Here is a 16668-nt window from a genome sequence, read left to right as displayed (position 1 = left end):
CACTAGGTCTGCTCCATGGTTCATAAATGTACAAAAATTCCCATTCCTCTGGTTTGGACAAATATGCGAGATATGTTTTAAATTATGAGATAAGAAATTTAAAATATGATTGAGTGATTAAATCTCCTGCTGTATTCTAAGAGCCCTTGCAAATGTGTAAAGGGAAAGCAGCAGTCATATCGGCTTACAATACAAAACCTGCAAATGAAAATGTAATCTATAAATAGGCTGGGCTCGGCTGGTAGAGACTGCAGTGTAATCAGTAGGTTTCTGGTCCGATCCTCACAGCGCCAATGGGACCTGCCAAAAACCAGATAAAGGTTTGGTTGCTTCTTAAGCAATGCGATTCACCTTTTTTGTTCAGTCGATGCCGCGAGAGCCATAATCATGCATAAAAAGTAAATGATGGTTTGAACAATGGTTTTAAAGTAGTTTTGTGAGACTGTAATGCCTGGTTTTGCAAGTGTGCCTTTGGAACAGGGGATTCCCCACTGATGCAAGCACACTTTTACTTGTGTTTCATTGTTTTAGGGGTAAAGTCAGTCCATAAGCACAAAAAAACTGTACTTTTTTCCCTTGTAATTATTATAGTTTGCACTGCGTTGCCATTTTTGTCAATAGTCCTGTTTCTCCTACTTGTTACTTTTGAAATAACTTGATTAAGCATATATTCAAGGATTTTGCTCAACATGAAATGGAAGAGGAAAAGCCTTTAAGTCTAGTGTTTACTAATGGCCCTAATAATGTCAGCTGATATCAATTCAGAAGTTCAGAATCAGTATTTTTGAACAAATACTCAATTAACCAGATTACAACTGTTATACACTGTTGAATGGACTATTTCAGAATCATGTCAAGTACTGTACAAAGGTTTAGGCGGTTTTGGGTCATTATGGTATCATCAGGAAGACATCTGATCGGTCTGGCAGTGTATTCATTCTGTGGCATTACAAAGAACTATCTTGTGTGACAGCATCAGATGGTATGGTGTCCTGCACAGAGACCTGATCTCAGCTGCATTGAGCCAGTCTGACATTACATGAAAAGCCAAAAAACAGTGAAACATCTTAAATCCTAAATAGAGCTAGGATTGAAAATGTAATTTCCCTGCTACATACATGGGATGCAAAGTGTTATGACTAACTATTTACTTTAGGTTTTTTTTATGTTTACTGCATGAAGTTTAAAGTTGATTATTTAAAATATATCTTGGATACTTCTAGTAAGCAAAGCATTTACTATAGTTGCCTATTAAAAGTTACAAGGTGGGGCTATTTACAACTGCTTACCCTTGAGTAGCTCATAAAGTGTTTTTATTTTTAAATAAATGTTTTGATTAATCCGAGTCTGCCAACTAACCGTTAACCTTGTATATCAAACAATTAAGTTATTTGAGTAATGAAGTCACACAGTTTGGGTTGTGTGCGTGCATACAGCACGCAGGTTACGTTTGTTGTCATGCTGAAGTGGTACAGCCCACGCGGCTTGGTCGCTATGGAGAGCAGATCTCCAGAAGCGCGAGCCAGCCAGAAAGAGCAGGGACGACCGAGGAGGACGGATCCGAAAGTGCCGAGGCGCACACACAGGAATCATGGAGAAAAGGGCAACGCGTGAGAGGACTTTACCCTGTAACGGACTGCGACTTTTGACTTCTCTTCTCATCCTTTACGGGCTTACCGGTGAGTTAACGGTTTCCTTAGCTCATTTTACTCTTTAAGTTAACAGAGAAGTTGCAGTAGCGCCGCTATCGGAACGTCCTCCGTTATTAGTCATCGATACAGACGGGCAGAACCAGAACTGGTTTATCCTTTATGTGCCGAACTGGGCCTGCTCAAACCCTGCTGTATTTAAGTCAAACTTTTGGACGCTAGTTCTTGTTTGTGGACAGTAAAACTATCAACTGTAACGTCACGAAGGAAGGAAAGTCGCCGCTGGCGTCAATTGACCGTTAGCTAAAACTCGTTTCCCTTTTGAATGCAACTCCGTTCACGTTGGCTCGTGCTTCATGATGCGACTGCTTTCAACATACCAGCTAACTCAAGTAGATATCCGACCCACATTCACCTAGGAGGCAACTTTAGGCGCTGCGCTGATTTGGTGGTGAATATGCGCACACTTCGTAGCAAGCGGTGCTTCTTGTGTGTCCCATCATGCCCCAGCTAACATCATTCAGGGAGTGTAGGGAAAATACCGGCTGGGTTTTGTCCCATTCGCAAGCTACAACCCTCCGAGGGGCAGCGCTTATTCTCGGTGCACAAAAATAGAAACGTAATGGAGCAATCTGCGTGACAGTTATGGTGAGCAAAGAGGAGCTCCTTAGTGAAAAGTTTGCCAAGGAGTTGGTCGCAGATGGGGGGGATAAACGTTGTGTGATACAGGCGAGGAGAGGCAGCGCAGACTCCTCCACTTTGGGCGTGAGGGGTGGTGGGGGAAATGAAGACATATTTCAAGGCACGCACTGCAGTCGCAGAGTCTCTGGAGGTATTGACCTGCAGTTGGGCTGCATGCCAGCCAGTGCACCTTTCAGTCCCTGTCTGTCCTGGGCAAAGCAGCTGGAGAGCTTTGCCGTATCCAAGCCTTGAGCTGGGATTACAGTACATGACAGGCCCACAAGAGGGGACAAACACAGACGGCTGCTAAAGTAAATACCACCCAGGAATGCACCATTAGTTTTTTCCATCAATCCAAAGGCAGCTGAAGCTTTTCAGACATGCACATTTAGCAACAGCTTCTTAAAAAGGACACCTTTTTTCTTCAGTTATGATATGTGATATGCGCTATTGTCCCATCATAACAGTATTGTAAAAGATGCCCTGTGCTAATACCATTTTGGACACTCCTGCAAAAGTTACTTTGATTATTGATTAATCTGCTCTTATGTGTCTCTCTACATCACTTGGTCTATGGAGCTTTAGAAAATGGTGAAAAATGCTGAGTCCAGTGTCCCAGAGCTTAAGATCATGTGATGTTACAGAGAAACCCAAAGAAATTATTTTTGTTTTCATAAAATCTTCTCATACAGTGACTCGTGTGTGTGTGTGTGGTGTTTCTACTGCTGCACTCCTCTCACCCCTCTTGCTAACACTCACGCAGACTTTCAACACATGTTTTTGCAGAGTGCTCATACCATACTTTTTCTGTCTGTACCCACAAAACACTGGTTCATAAATCAACACGGGGAACTGATAAACAACACATTGTTGCAATCTACGCTTATTCGATTCCAAACGTGCTACTTGGCGCCATGTATTTGTAGATTTTTAGTCCAATTAGTCACCTAGACAGCCAATTTTGCTTGTTATCAACACAGAGGGCAAATTAGCCAGTGAAAGGATAGCCTGGTGGGAAAGGAAATGTGCACAGATCTTTTTGCTTTAGTTAACTTCAGAGCTCATGTAGCATAGGAGTAAAGGGGACTTTGTGACACGCAACTTTGATGTCAGGTTTCTAAACTGTGTCATTTTCAGATTCCCTTCTTGTGTAGACAGGGTTGTGAGGAGGGGATTCATTCAAGGCGTGGCTACAGACTGTGAGGTCTGTAATTGAAGACCATAGTTTTGTGGTTTCTTCTCCAGGGGCCGCATGATTCACAATCTAAATAAATAATGTAGTAATGGAGCCACCTAAATTACAGACTTAAAACAGAAATAGATTTGAAAAAAGTAATGCGCTGAGCAGATTTGATCCTTGTAGAGGTTAATAGCTTTGTCACCACATGGCATAGGGCGGACGAGGTCAAGACCTTTTGTTCAGGGAGATTGTTGGATAACTTAATATAGATGTTTAGTCAGATGCCAACCCTTCTGGCTTTACAGGGCAATTATATTGTTAATGTTAACACTCCTTTTGTCACTAAAGCTTCTGAAATTGTTGTAAACTTTAAAGATGACTCAGCAAACTAGAATAAAATGTCTGTATTTTCTAAATATGCCTGTGGAAGCTAAGGGTTTATTCATGACTATTAATCATCAGAATTATGTGCAGATTAGATAAGTTTGAGCATTTGGATGCACATCTGTGGGACATGGCTGTCTCATCCATCTGATCCTCCTAATTTGATCCTAAAACCCAGTTGTGACGCCGCTGATTTAATGCTCTTAATCACATTAAACGCAGGCCGTGTTTTCCTTTTGAAGGAAAGCCATCAGCGGATGAGCGTGGGGCTTTGTTGTGAGGCAGGTTTTGTGTGGGAGCAGGCTGTGGTCACCAGCTTCTGTTGACTCCACCCTTTGCTTCCTTTTCCACGACAGATGTGACCGACTGTCGGATGCTGTGAATAGCAAAGAACTCCCCAGAGGTCTGTCAATGAATTCAGAGCTGTAAACCCTCTATTTAACTCAGGAACTTGTATGATTGTTATACTTTATGCTCGGTACTCAGAGGACGGCACTTCATTCACATTCATTCCATTGTAAACTTTAAGGATGCTTCAGTAAGGATTTTTTTAGGGAGATCACTGATTACAATTCCCAGACATGTGATGTGACTCTTGCCAGTTCTCATTTTCTACAACTAATCTACAGTAGTAGTTTAGTCAGTTAAAGCGTTATTGACTTAGTTTTTACTCCGGGATATCCAAAGATGTTCTTTTAAACTTTAACAAAACATAGAGCTTGTTGCTTGTGGGGGACATCCTGCCTCTGAAAATAAGAGATGGGATGTTTGGTTGCAAGAAGAAACTGAGCAGAATGGAGAAGCGAGTCGATCTATTCACACAGGCGACAGCTGCCGAAACACTCACTAGGTCAAAGTGATTTCTCTTAAACTGACAGAAATGTAGTAGCCGTCTGGCAGCTTGTGTCCTCGCATCCCTTCCTGCCGGGGTCCACCTGTGCCTCCCTCCTCCCAGTAAGAGGAATTAAGTTGAGCCCAACTTCTGTCCATGCCCCAGTCTCACCACTCTTAAAGCTGATGTCTACTCAGTTTGTGCCTCTTAGCCGCCTCCTACCTCTTTTGTTTGACAGAACTCTAAGAAAGGGCTGCATTGGCTATGAGGCTCCACCTTTCAGTGCTGTTGTGCACACTGTTGACGGAGCACCATTAGTGGGGGAAATGGCTTTCCAAATAAACCAATTTATATAAACCTGTGAAAATCCATTTGACGAAAAAAGAAAATATTTGAATATAATTTTTTTCACTGAAACTTTACAGCTCTAATTTGAAGTCCTCCGTTTATCACGTGTCATCATTCATTCAACTTCCCGAAGTTGTTCTGTAAGGATTAAAATTGAGAAATGAGAAAGTATCACAGGTTTTTTGGACGTTCACCTATAAATGGACCATTATACGTGCACAGTAGAGTCTCTTACCTGCTTGATTGTCCCAAGCACAGAAAAAAAAATATTTCCAGACTTTTGGAGTGTTTTTCAAATATTAAACCTCAACGATAAAAAAAAACAGAGTCATTTGGGACCCCATTGTGCAGTATAAGGTTTTTCTGTCCCAGTTTGACAGACATCTTAAGGATTTTGCTGTATTCAGGCATGATTCCATGTCTACTCGAACAGGGAAGGTAATGATAGAAAAATTTCTTGTTGTCAAGAAATGTGTGGGAAACTTCTGGTTATGTTGCAGTCATCCTACCTTCAGGATGCATGAACTTGGATGACTTGCATGAGTTGGAAGCTGTGTTCAACTACAGCTTTTACAAACCAAATTGGCCTTATATTTGATTTCTGACTTTTAAAGATTTACATCTTCAGTAGGAATGGAAAGGCGCAGGTAGGTAAGGGCAGTTGGGTGGGGTTTTCAGTAATAAGGGTACAAAAATAGAAATATACCAGCCACCGTCTGGTTTTAAGGGCTAATCGTAGCACTTCTGATGGTGGATGATGTTTTGTGTTTACATCTTATTTCGATCGCTGGGAGTTAACAGTCACTGCAACGAAAGTTTGGGAGTAATTAGCCGTTTAGAAAGGGGAGGAAAAGGGAAAATACTTAGGATTGCTAATATTGGCAGTGCTATTTTTCACTGTGTTTAATGCTAGTGTGTCTTGTCTACCGAATAAATCTTGAAAAGACAGGAACTCACTATTTCAGTCACTGAGTCATAGGAAACAACGCTATATAAATGGCTTCCAGATATTTCCATGGTTAATTACCTACTGTGAATGGACAGAGGGAAACTTTATAAACTGTGTTTGCCTGCTGTTTTCAGGAATCAGGGTTTTTCCCTGCAATAATAGATCAGACTTTTTGATTGAGGTTGGGGTCATTTGGACACACTGGCTTTACAGTCCATATTAAAGAGGTATACATGCAGGATGTGCACAGTCAGCGATTGAGTCCCCCAGGAGAGGAGCACAAAGGTTATGGGAAACAGGTGTGGCTGAGTTTCACCACTCAGTCTTATTTGTTTCAGTCTTTTCAGCTGTGGGATGGGCACACAGTCAGTTGTGTGCACTGGCCCACCCCCTACCACCCAAGTGGGAGATTATTAACACCCACCAGTCAAATACTGGGCCTTGCTATCTGCAGTGTTGTCTCATCTGGAAGTACACAAAGAACAGTGAGATGCATTATTCTGTAGCAAAAAGAAGAGAATTGCTGCTCCTGCCTCATCCCTCATGTGCTCTGTGTCCAGCTTGGATGTTACATCAGTGCTGCATGCACCTACATCCTTCAAATCCCTCTAACTCTGTGTTTATGCAACAGTCAAATCTGTGATGTGCACAGAAAAGGAAAATAGACATTTAGTTAATCATAAAGTTAGTCAGTCAAAAATAGTTCTATTTGTTAGATTTCTCCTCATCTTCAGTCACTCTAAACCTAATTTTATATATGTATAAGTAAGTGAGCAGGAAATGTTCCCTGCATGCATTATTGAGGTAATTAATGTGTTCACGACTGACAGTCCCAAACTATTTCTTTGCATTCATGAGGGGAGTGTTTTAACATTGCTGCGTGTCAGGTGGAGATATTGACCATGACCTGAAAAACAGTGATGGTTTCATGTAGCGTTCTTACCGTTTTCCAACACCAGGTACTGAAATCCAAGGAAAATAAGACCTCTCATTGATGCACTTATTGTCCACACAGTAGTTTGCCGTTCTTAACTTTCACAGCCTGTGTTTTAGTTTCTTTTCCAGAGAGACTAAAATCTGAATACATTTCCTTTTCCTGATCAAAGCTGTATAAAAGAAGACCAAGCAGACTTTGGGTTTTGTTACTGTTTAATATTGATGAGGGAAAGTGAAACGTGTCTGTATACAGACTTTTTATTAAGTAGTTGAGCTGTTCTGTCACACAGGGACAGATTAGAGTTCACTTCTGAAAAACAGCGTGGTTACTATTTTCAATTCCCGGTTGGATTGCAACAAAACATCTGTCCAGTTCCACTGCGGGATCTGAAAGAGTGTTTGAATGTCAGATATTGGGCAGATAACATTTAAAAGAGGAGGGCATCACACTTTAAGGACATAATTACCCCACCGCTCAGACCTGTTAGACAATAAATGGGTTACTACTGCCTTTGTGGGTTAAAAAAAAAAGTTTTGGGGACAGTAATTCAAACCAGACATGTAACCTGAGCTGTAGAAAATAAAACACACTTAGATGTTGTCGCACTTGTTTGTCCATTCTTTTGTGCAAATTGATACTTTTTGGACAATTGTTGGAGGGAAATGTTTGGTTCGGTACATTCCAAAGAGGTTTTTGTTCCCATTCGATTCAAGTATCCGCATAGTTGTACAGTGTCAGTGTCTTCATATGAGCAGCAGGCTGAATCTGTTGAAGATTTTTTGTCTTTTCTGTGAGGTAACTAAGGATGTGTTCCAGTCCGCTTTGCTTGATAAACAAAATTCTTGAGTAACCTGGGCACCTGACTTTCTTTATTTTCACTATTCTCAGTGGATGATCCATGTGAATTATGATTACAACTGAAGTTTGTTGCAGAAATGGGATGATAATATGTGCCTGGATAAGTAGCTGTGCTGGGAAAGTATGAACTTCCTGTCCATCCTAATGTTGGAGATGCCACAGTGACCAAACTACTTAGTAATATTTTTATTGGATGGCTTTACTTCCTCACAGTGTTGTGAATCAATGGGTGGTGGTGCTGATCATTCAAAAGTCTAAAGCAGCTTTTCCTGTTGATGAAGCTGTTTACATGACAAGAAACAATATCAGAGATGCACTGATTTAACTGGATATTCATAATAAAAGACTGAAAGTTTTAACCTTTTTTTTCTACCATGTTGTACTTTCTCAAAATAAAACCAGTGCAACAGATCTTGTATACATTCCCTCACTCCTGACACCCACAAGGCTTGCTCTTGTATCTGACTGATCTCCTGTTAGCTCTATTTTAGCTGATTTACCTTTACTGGCCTCTTTAAATTGGGCATGCTCATTCGGGTTGGACAACTGAGGGAACAAGTCATCTATTTGTAAGTTCGTCAGTTGAAGGACTTGCTTTGTGAGAGCTATAAAAAGACAAATATTTTTCTTGACATCCAAATTTAGCCAGTGTGCATTGAGCCCGACTCAGACTGCCCTTATATTTACTAGTTTTTTTTGTAGGTTGAACTGGTGACATAGTGATCTTCCAGTGGTAATTGAAGAAGCCATTGTAGAATAGTATTTTAGATGGTTGTACAATTTGGCAATGTAAGATGATTTAGCAGCCACTATATTAGCAAAGATGCCAAGTTGTTTCATGTAGTGATCACCCATCAATAATTATAGAGGGAATTATGTTACCATGTTACTATTCTATCGAGACATATCCTCTGAGTGGTGAACAGGACTGCCACTGGTAGTCATGGGATCAGGAGTATGACAAATTATTGAGATCTTAAATGAAAGACTTCTGTTCTTGACTGTCATCTTTACAACCTAGCAAAGAATCTATGGACCATGGAAATGAACATTTGGCCAGATGATAGATTTCCTGATATTCATATGTACGGTACCTCATTTGTGTGCTTGGAAAATTCACAAAACAAAACCTTAAAGGATGTAGAAGGAGGTCTGGTCGTACTTCAAAGTGGGATGTATCAGCGAAATTAATGTGATTAAGAGCTCAATCAATTTTCTGGTTATATCCAGACAAGGTCATACTAACAGTAGTTATTTTGATAAAACTATAAACATGAATTAAATTATAACGTAAAATCCACTATGAAGCACATGTGCTACATGTTTTGGGGGCACACTTTTTGTCTCTTTATTATGGTTTCTAATTAGCCTTTTTTGTCATGTACCCCCTCACTTTATAACCTTGTTACAGACATGTTTTGTGATTTTGAAATGGTCAAATAGTCTGTGGCCATTGAGAGGGCTGCGTACAATCACATGTCTGATGGCATCACCTGCATTCACTGTAGTCAAGCAAGCTAAAAATCCTCTGATTCTGGTCACCGCTCCATCTCTCTAGAGAATATCTCACTGGTTGATGTGTTAATATTTCTTCTCTGACACATTTGTTTGGGTTTTTGTTGTTGTCTGTCTTTGTATCCTGTGGCTACATTAACAGAAAAAGGACATAATGTTTTGGTTGTTGGCAGAGAAGGGCGTCACGCAAGAAATCTAAAATTGGACAATCATGAGAATAATTTTAAAGGAAAACGCTTAAATTCCCTCTGGGGTCTCTGCAGCATGTGGGAAACTATGTTTGTATTGTATTAGATCAGCCTAATGAAAGTACAGTAGCTCTTTTAGACTCTGACAATGACGAGTGGAGTCTGCGCTCAGTACAGAACTCATTCTCTTCTCTGTGTAGCCTGCACAGCAGCAACTTTCAGGGGACAAAGATATATAAAAACAGTGAAAACAATGTGTCTGAAACCAAGCTGAGACTCTTGAGTCTTATCAGTCTGTATGTGTGTCTGTGAGGTTTATTGCTGGGGTTACACTTGAGAACAAGAAGACTGCTATATTCACACCGAAGTTTTGGAACAATAATGCTGATTGTAAGGCAAACTTTGTCGAATGCCTGGATTGGATAAAGCCCTAATAAAAGATAAAGAATCACCACACTTGTTGGATGTTCAGAAAAGTCAAAGCAAAACGCCTGAGAGAAGAAAATGCAAAAACAAAAGAAATGGGTCAGGAAGTGGGAGTTCCAACCCATCCAGGGAAGCTAAACATGAAACCATCACTAACAAATAAACAGAAGGGGACAAAAATCCTGTGGGCTAAAGAGAAGCAGTCGTGGACTTTGGATGATGATGAATCACCAATATGCACATGGCAAGGAAATGATGCTGTTTGGTACCAATGAAACGTATAACGATTACAGCCTAAAGGAAATACGGAAGATAAAGGGTTGATGTTAGCTCCAGGAGGTGGGGGAGATGGCACTCATTAACTCTACAACACAGAGGTGGATATATTGACATTTTGGACACTTTTTTCATTCTCAACAGTTGAATGGAGGTTTTGGTGATGTTGTTACGGAGCAAAGAGCGTTCGAGCCTTTCTTTAGGAAAGACATAGCTACTCAGTGACAATAAACACTCTGGATCGCAGTACGATTGAAAATTTATGGTGGAAATTGAAGAAGATGGTCCATGACAAAGCTCCAATCCTGCAAAGCTGATCTGTAACCGCTATACAAGAAAGTTGGAACCGGATCGATGAAGAATATTGTAATCAATAATCAGTATGTGTTTAGTTGTTGTAACATGATTTTTACGAGACCTCTATATAATGAATGGATAAAATCCCACCCATGCAACATCACAAGGTGTAGCATGTTGATATGTCAAATATGTAATGTGTGACTACACCTGAGTTCCCAAACAACATGATTGGTCAGCCAGCAGATTGTTGGCCTTTACCCGACTACTGTTCTCTCTGAGTATGCAAGGAACGCATACAGTACAGAGACATCACTCATGATAATGAGGGAGAGAGCTAAGTGTTATGTACTAGCAGGCTATAATCCACACAGAGCATCCAAGGTAGAGTGATTCAATCTAATCCAGTGCACTTTTGTGTTAGTTTAAGCAAACTTCTCGCACTCTTTTAGCTGCCTGTGCTGAAACACGCACCCAGCCCTGTCCGTTTTGATTTAAATAAAGTGGCCCAAAGCCGGACAGCCTTATAAACTTCTACATGCTTTTGTTGTGGGTGATTTCACAGACAAAAAAACGTGCCCCTCATATTTAGCAGTGGTTGATTATTGAGCAGTAACTGACACCTTAAGGCTGATTCATACTCGGCGCAACCTCGCTCATACTAGCTGGTCGCAAATGGCGCAAACGGTCACGTGTCCCAAAATTCCGCCACGCCCCCCTTCGCAAGCTAGAAAATCCTCGCGCGGCGCAAGGTCGCGCACACAACTTTTTTTCTGACTTCGCGCGCGCTCAACTGGAAACAGCTGACCAAGAAAAAGAAAAAATGAACACTGCAGAGACCGCGGTGACCGAGAGGGTGCGCCTCTACAAACATCTGTACGACACGTCTATGAAGTTACACTGGGACAACGTTTGACAAAGTTCGTCTTGTTGCAAAGGACGAACATTCCACCATCTCTTCTGTTTTTGCCGCAGCCGCTTAGCTCTGAGATACATATACAGTTCTACACCCAGAGTAAATTCATTCCGCATCAGATGTGCCAGCCTCTGCTGACGTGACACCACAGGTGGCATTGTGTATGCTTTCTTCGTGTGCTTTTCAGCTTGTTTCCTCAACAGTGACGCTCGCTGGTCTGGAGAGAACTGCAAATGTGACGCATTCTCGGCGCAAACTGCGCTTATGAGCTGAAGGAACTGTGAAGGGGCTGGCGCTTTCGATGACGTCATTAATGGTTCTCGAGCCAGAACAGTTGCGCGTTTGCGCCGAGTATGAATCAGCCTTTAGCTTGTAGAGGCATGTAGCGTCTGTGTGAGAGACAGCAGCAGCCCTGCCCAGGTTAATGAGTCCCACTTTTCCAATTAGGATCATCCAGATGAAATTTGCTGTGTTGGTGGACCCTGTCCTGTTCTGATATATTGACAACAGAGACTCCAGGCTACAGAAAGTGTTAGAAAACAGTGAACAAATGCTTGTTGTGTGACACTTTGTACGATGCAGTTGGGTATCGTCTGTACGATATTTGGGTTGCATAACCACTGAAGCATTTTGGATGCTTTGTGTGCTTCCCTGCTGTTGATTGGATGACATTTCATCTCATAGTGATAAATGTATTTATGTTCCATCTATGAGAAAAATGAAAAAGAAAACATCCACCTCTCACCATTTAAGGCTCGACTGTTTTAGTTTGATCGTCTAGATGTTGTTGGGGTTATCTTGGCTAGAGAAACGCTGTCTTGCTTTATGTTGTTGCCTTTCTCAACATTAATATTGCTATTGGCAACAGTGGAAGAGGTTCTTATAACCTTTTTCTTAAGTAAAGCTGTTAATCTTGCACGTCAAAAACAAAGTAAAAAGGAAAAACGCCTACATTCTGCTTTTTAGACCTGAAAAGTGACAGATCTGATCAACACTATGTACTTCCATTTGATTAACATCTGCTTAAGATGTAGCATTGGATTCTTCTATAATGCTGTATACTTAAATGAAAAAAATTATGCACTATATTTTTTACCACAAAAAAATAAAATAAAACTCCCTGAGTTGAACCAAACAAATTTATTTGTCCATTTAGGATTTTATATATATATGGAAACTGACTTCACTTTCCCACAGTGACCACATGCAGATTAGCTATTTATTGAGCTTTTATCTGGTTGTTTTATAAGAAGAAATAGTAAGTCCACAGCAGTCTCTGTGATATTAGGATGTGCGTGTCAGGGATGTCCCATTATTTACCTCTTATTGAGAAAGGCTTCCATTCTAGCCTCTCCCTTTAAAAAGGAAATTTTAACAATGAAGTTGCTTTTTCTCACAGTACATACAAAGATGCATCTCCTCATTCCTGATGATAAATTTTTCTTGCTGTTCTTGCACATTTCGTGTTTGTATGGAAACATAACATTGCAGCCCGTTTCGGATTATATAGCTTTGTGACACCTACCTAAATACCACAAACCCCCACAACAAACAATAACAAATCCCACACACTAGGACCGGATTCTGAAGGAATGTTTGTGTTACTTTGGTACACAGTGGCAGACATTGTCCTTGAGAAGTCCTCGAGCATAGCTATAGTTGACTCTGATGAGGTTGCAACCACTTATGGCACTGTCTTTGTCAACACTATTGATCTTTTTCTTTTAAGCACTGATCTTTTAATCAAATGTGACTAAGATGAGAAGGGCACACAAGTCCACATCGCAATAGGGGGAGCAAAGAGAAAAAGGTTTTAAAGAGGACAGTGACATGTGAAAGAGGCCTGCCTCTCCCCCATTTAAAGGCCTGTCAGACTGTGTTTGTCTCCGCCATCAATTAGCCCACTAAAAAAACCTCACACCCTCACAGGATACAATGCTAGGAAGGAAGGGGGTAGATTAGAGCTGGTGTAGAAACAAATGTTTTGTTTTTTTCACCCTGCACAAATATTTCTAACAATAAAGGCACGCTATAAAACGTGAAATTCACCACTTGGCTTATCCTGTTTCTGACTGATTAAGACAGAGTTATAGGCCGCACAAAAATAGAGCAAAGGTCTAAGAGGTCGAAGTTAGGCGTATAGTCATTGTTTGATGTCCTCTGACCCCAGGCTTTAGAAGCCAACAATGCCAAACAAATGGCTCCACTCTGCCTACTGACCTCATTGTTTTTGCTGACTTTAAAGATATAGATGAGTCAAATTTAGATGCAAGTCATAAAATTCTGCAGTGAAATTGCAATTTTCCCTTTGCTGCTACTGTTTTTTTGTTTGTTTTTGTCCTTTTGTGCTTCCTTTCTTCTGCATTTTGTTGGGGACGGTTGGTCTTGTGAGTTTTGGCATGTGAAACACTAATACTGTAACTAGCTATTGCACGACCCTTTCTAAATATTTTACCCTATATTATTCCACAGTCATAGATTAATTTGACTGTTGCTTTTTATGGAGCATGGTTTGCAAAGAAACTTGTCAAATACGTGTCAGTGAACATTTTTGAAATGTGAAAATAACCTTGATAATCTAATGAAAGTTTAATAGACAGCCAGCATATCCATTTGCCTACTGTAGTCTGTGGGACTTCAAAGCCTGTAAGGAGTATGAATTACTACACTCATTAAAGCGTAATGAGACCCTGCCCTTCAACCTGCCTGCACACTCACTTGAAAATCACTGAAACAGAGAGGAGATGAAGGACTTGGCTGTACACTAGCTCCATCAGTAACAAACCCACCTTTTGCCAGCTCAGGGCGCACAGGTATTTTGTCCATTTTGGTCAGACAGCTTTCTTGTTATTTCTTGTTCGTGTTATTTTATCACTCAGAGTGTCGTCGGCTTTGCAGCAGTGATTTGATTTCTAAGTCAGAAGAAGGCGTCTTTGCTTTCTATACAATTTTACAGCTGTGGCACTCCGCCAGTAATATGAGAAGCCATGCAAAGGCCGAGAAGAGTTTATTTTACAACGTCAAAATTGATTATTTTATGATTGTTTACATTAGGGATATCCCAATCAAGATTATTTTTTCCCCAGCACCTATCTGAGCCATCTAAGATTGAGTATCGGCTGAGGAAACTGAAGTTGAACGATTTAAAAAATGTATAAATAAACATCAGAAATATATCTAGGACTAAGGTTGGTTGAAGGACCTCAAAGGCAGCATATGATTGAACCAGGTCACCCATAGGAGGTTCCAATTTAGATAAGTCAAGATGTTAAGAATTGGGAAACAACAGAGGAGTTTTCCGTTCTGTTTTTGAAGTGTATTTAGAAGATTTGAAACCCAGACGTCGATATCCCCGGTGACACCGAAGCTCTTTCTGGGGGTTCCAGAGGCGATCCCAGGCCAAAAGGATATAATCCTTCTATTGAGTTCTGGGTCTGTCCCGGGTTCTCTTTCCAATTGGACGTGCCCAAAAAAACTCACAGGGGAGGTGGCGAAAGATTAAAGTAATTCCCGATGAACAGCTCCTTCCATTTTCCTCTTGTGGGTGTCCACCGCAGTAGTTGTTGAATTTTCCTCCTTGAGGTTTGTTTCCACCTAGGACCGCTACTACTTTTACTGAATTACAATATCAGCAACGTAGCCTTCACTGCCACATACTGGCGGCACAACATGGTCTATTGTTTTTACTTGAAACCAGCGAATGGAAACTTGTTGAATCCACATTTCTTTTCCGCAGCTTTTCAAAAGATCGTTTCAGATTTTCTGTTCTACGAATGGAAACCCAACCTGTATCATTAAGTCACGGAGAGATTCTTTTCCAGAATTTGGTCCGTTAAAACCAGTTGGATAGGACTTGAATTCAGTAAAGAATGGTCTTTAGTTTCAAGACTTGAGTCTTTAGTGTGAAAGGTATTTTTTTCCCTCTCCTGCAAATGCAATGCATATCACTTTAGGATAATTAATTGATTTCAAATAACCAGTCATCTCATGAAAATCCTGTATCAATTTGTAACACAATATGTAAAAAAAAGAGAATGGAAGGACAGTTTTTCCAGTATTTTGTAGCCCTAATATGTTTAAATAGTTTCAGTACATAGCATGTTGATATCCTTTTTTGTAGTTTTCACAGTTACTCCAGACTGTTTTGCCCATCTAATTTCTTTCCTTTCTCAATACCTGCCCAGTTTTTTGCAATGTGTCCTCATACATCCTCTGTTAAACTCAGTTTCCTCTTGCTTTAGTCCTAAACCACACTCAGTCCTGCACAGATCTCATGTCTGCATTCTTCTCCTGTGAGGTCTTCAGATCAGTTCCCTCGTGAGTGCTGTTTGACATGATAATCTATGCATGGAGTTTGTCTACATGAACATGACATATTGTCTATTTTGTTACTGCTTGTTAATGTTTCTGGCCGTGGTCTCTCTTGTCTCTCACGGCCCTGACACGCACTGCAGGCTTCGTTAGGAGGATCCTAAGCCAGGAGACGACCTCTCCTGGGGAGGTCAGGGCCAAAGCTGGGTCAGGTCTGGGTAGGTGGAGATTTTGGCTCATCAAATGGCAAATGTGGAATGTTTGCGCCAGTTGCCAGGCAAAAAGGAAGGTTTTGATTTACCATTGCGTCTCTCGAGCAGCTTGTCGCAATTAGTGATGTCAGAAGGGAAAGAAACAAATATGAAACATTTCTTCAAAGAGCAAGCATTTCCTTCCCATGAGTTCATTCTTTCCTTGTGTTTCTCAATGAAAAGGGGGCAAAAGTGCAGCCTACTTCTTGTCGGTCATATCAGATTTTTTTAGATTAGGGCTCTTCCTTTTCTGGAGGATAAGCATCAAAAGTGACATTATGGTAGCCAGGAAAAAAACGTTCCAAAAAAAAAATCCTAACCTTTCTGTCTACAGGGTAAGATGGATAACCACTAATAGATATTGTGACACTCCTGAGCGGTGCCTCTGCTCTGCAGCATTATGTCTGTTCCTCTGATGAAACTGTGGGACAGCTTTGTTTCACGCCCTGCTTATATTTCATTTGCCTGCAGTATTTTAGATAATATGTCACGGTGCTCTAGTTCTGGAGGCCTGGCTGTGTTCTTCATGCTTGCAGCTACCAGTGCCAAGTTTCCCCACTCTCCTCCTAGTTGTAGGTATCCCATGCAGAGGCCATCTGTCCCCCCACTCACCCCCGTCTGCAATGGTAAGGGTGGAGTCCTCTTTACACAACCCTCCTCCCCCTTTCTC

General features: G+C 40.9%; 1 protein-coding gene across 2 annotated transcripts in view; it reads left to right on the top strand.

Moving 5' to 3' along the window:
- The first annotated feature begins 1509 nt into the window (after positions 1 to 1509).
- nectin3a (nectin cell adhesion molecule 3a) overlaps positions 1510 to 16668 on the top strand; it is a 33195-nt gene continuing 18036 nt past the window's right edge. For both annotated transcript variants that reach the window (XM_075473135.1, XM_075473134.1), the window contains exon 1: positions 1510 to 1679. In XM_075473135.1, the coding sequence (XP_075329250.1) occupies positions 1592 to 1679 (88 nt within the window). In that variant the 5' untranslated portion in view covers positions 1510 to 1591. The remainder of the gene's footprint in view (positions 1680 to 16668) is intronic.

The sequence above is a fragment of the Odontesthes bonariensis genome, chromosome 9 (assembly GCF_027942865.1).
Source record: "Odontesthes bonariensis isolate fOdoBon6 chromosome 9, fOdoBon6.hap1, whole genome shotgun sequence".
Classification (NCBI taxonomy): Eukaryota; Metazoa; Chordata; class Actinopteri; order Atheriniformes; family Atherinopsidae; genus Odontesthes; species Odontesthes bonariensis.
Note: the sequence above shows the minus strand (reverse complement) of the source record. Positions and strands in the feature narration are given on the sequence as shown.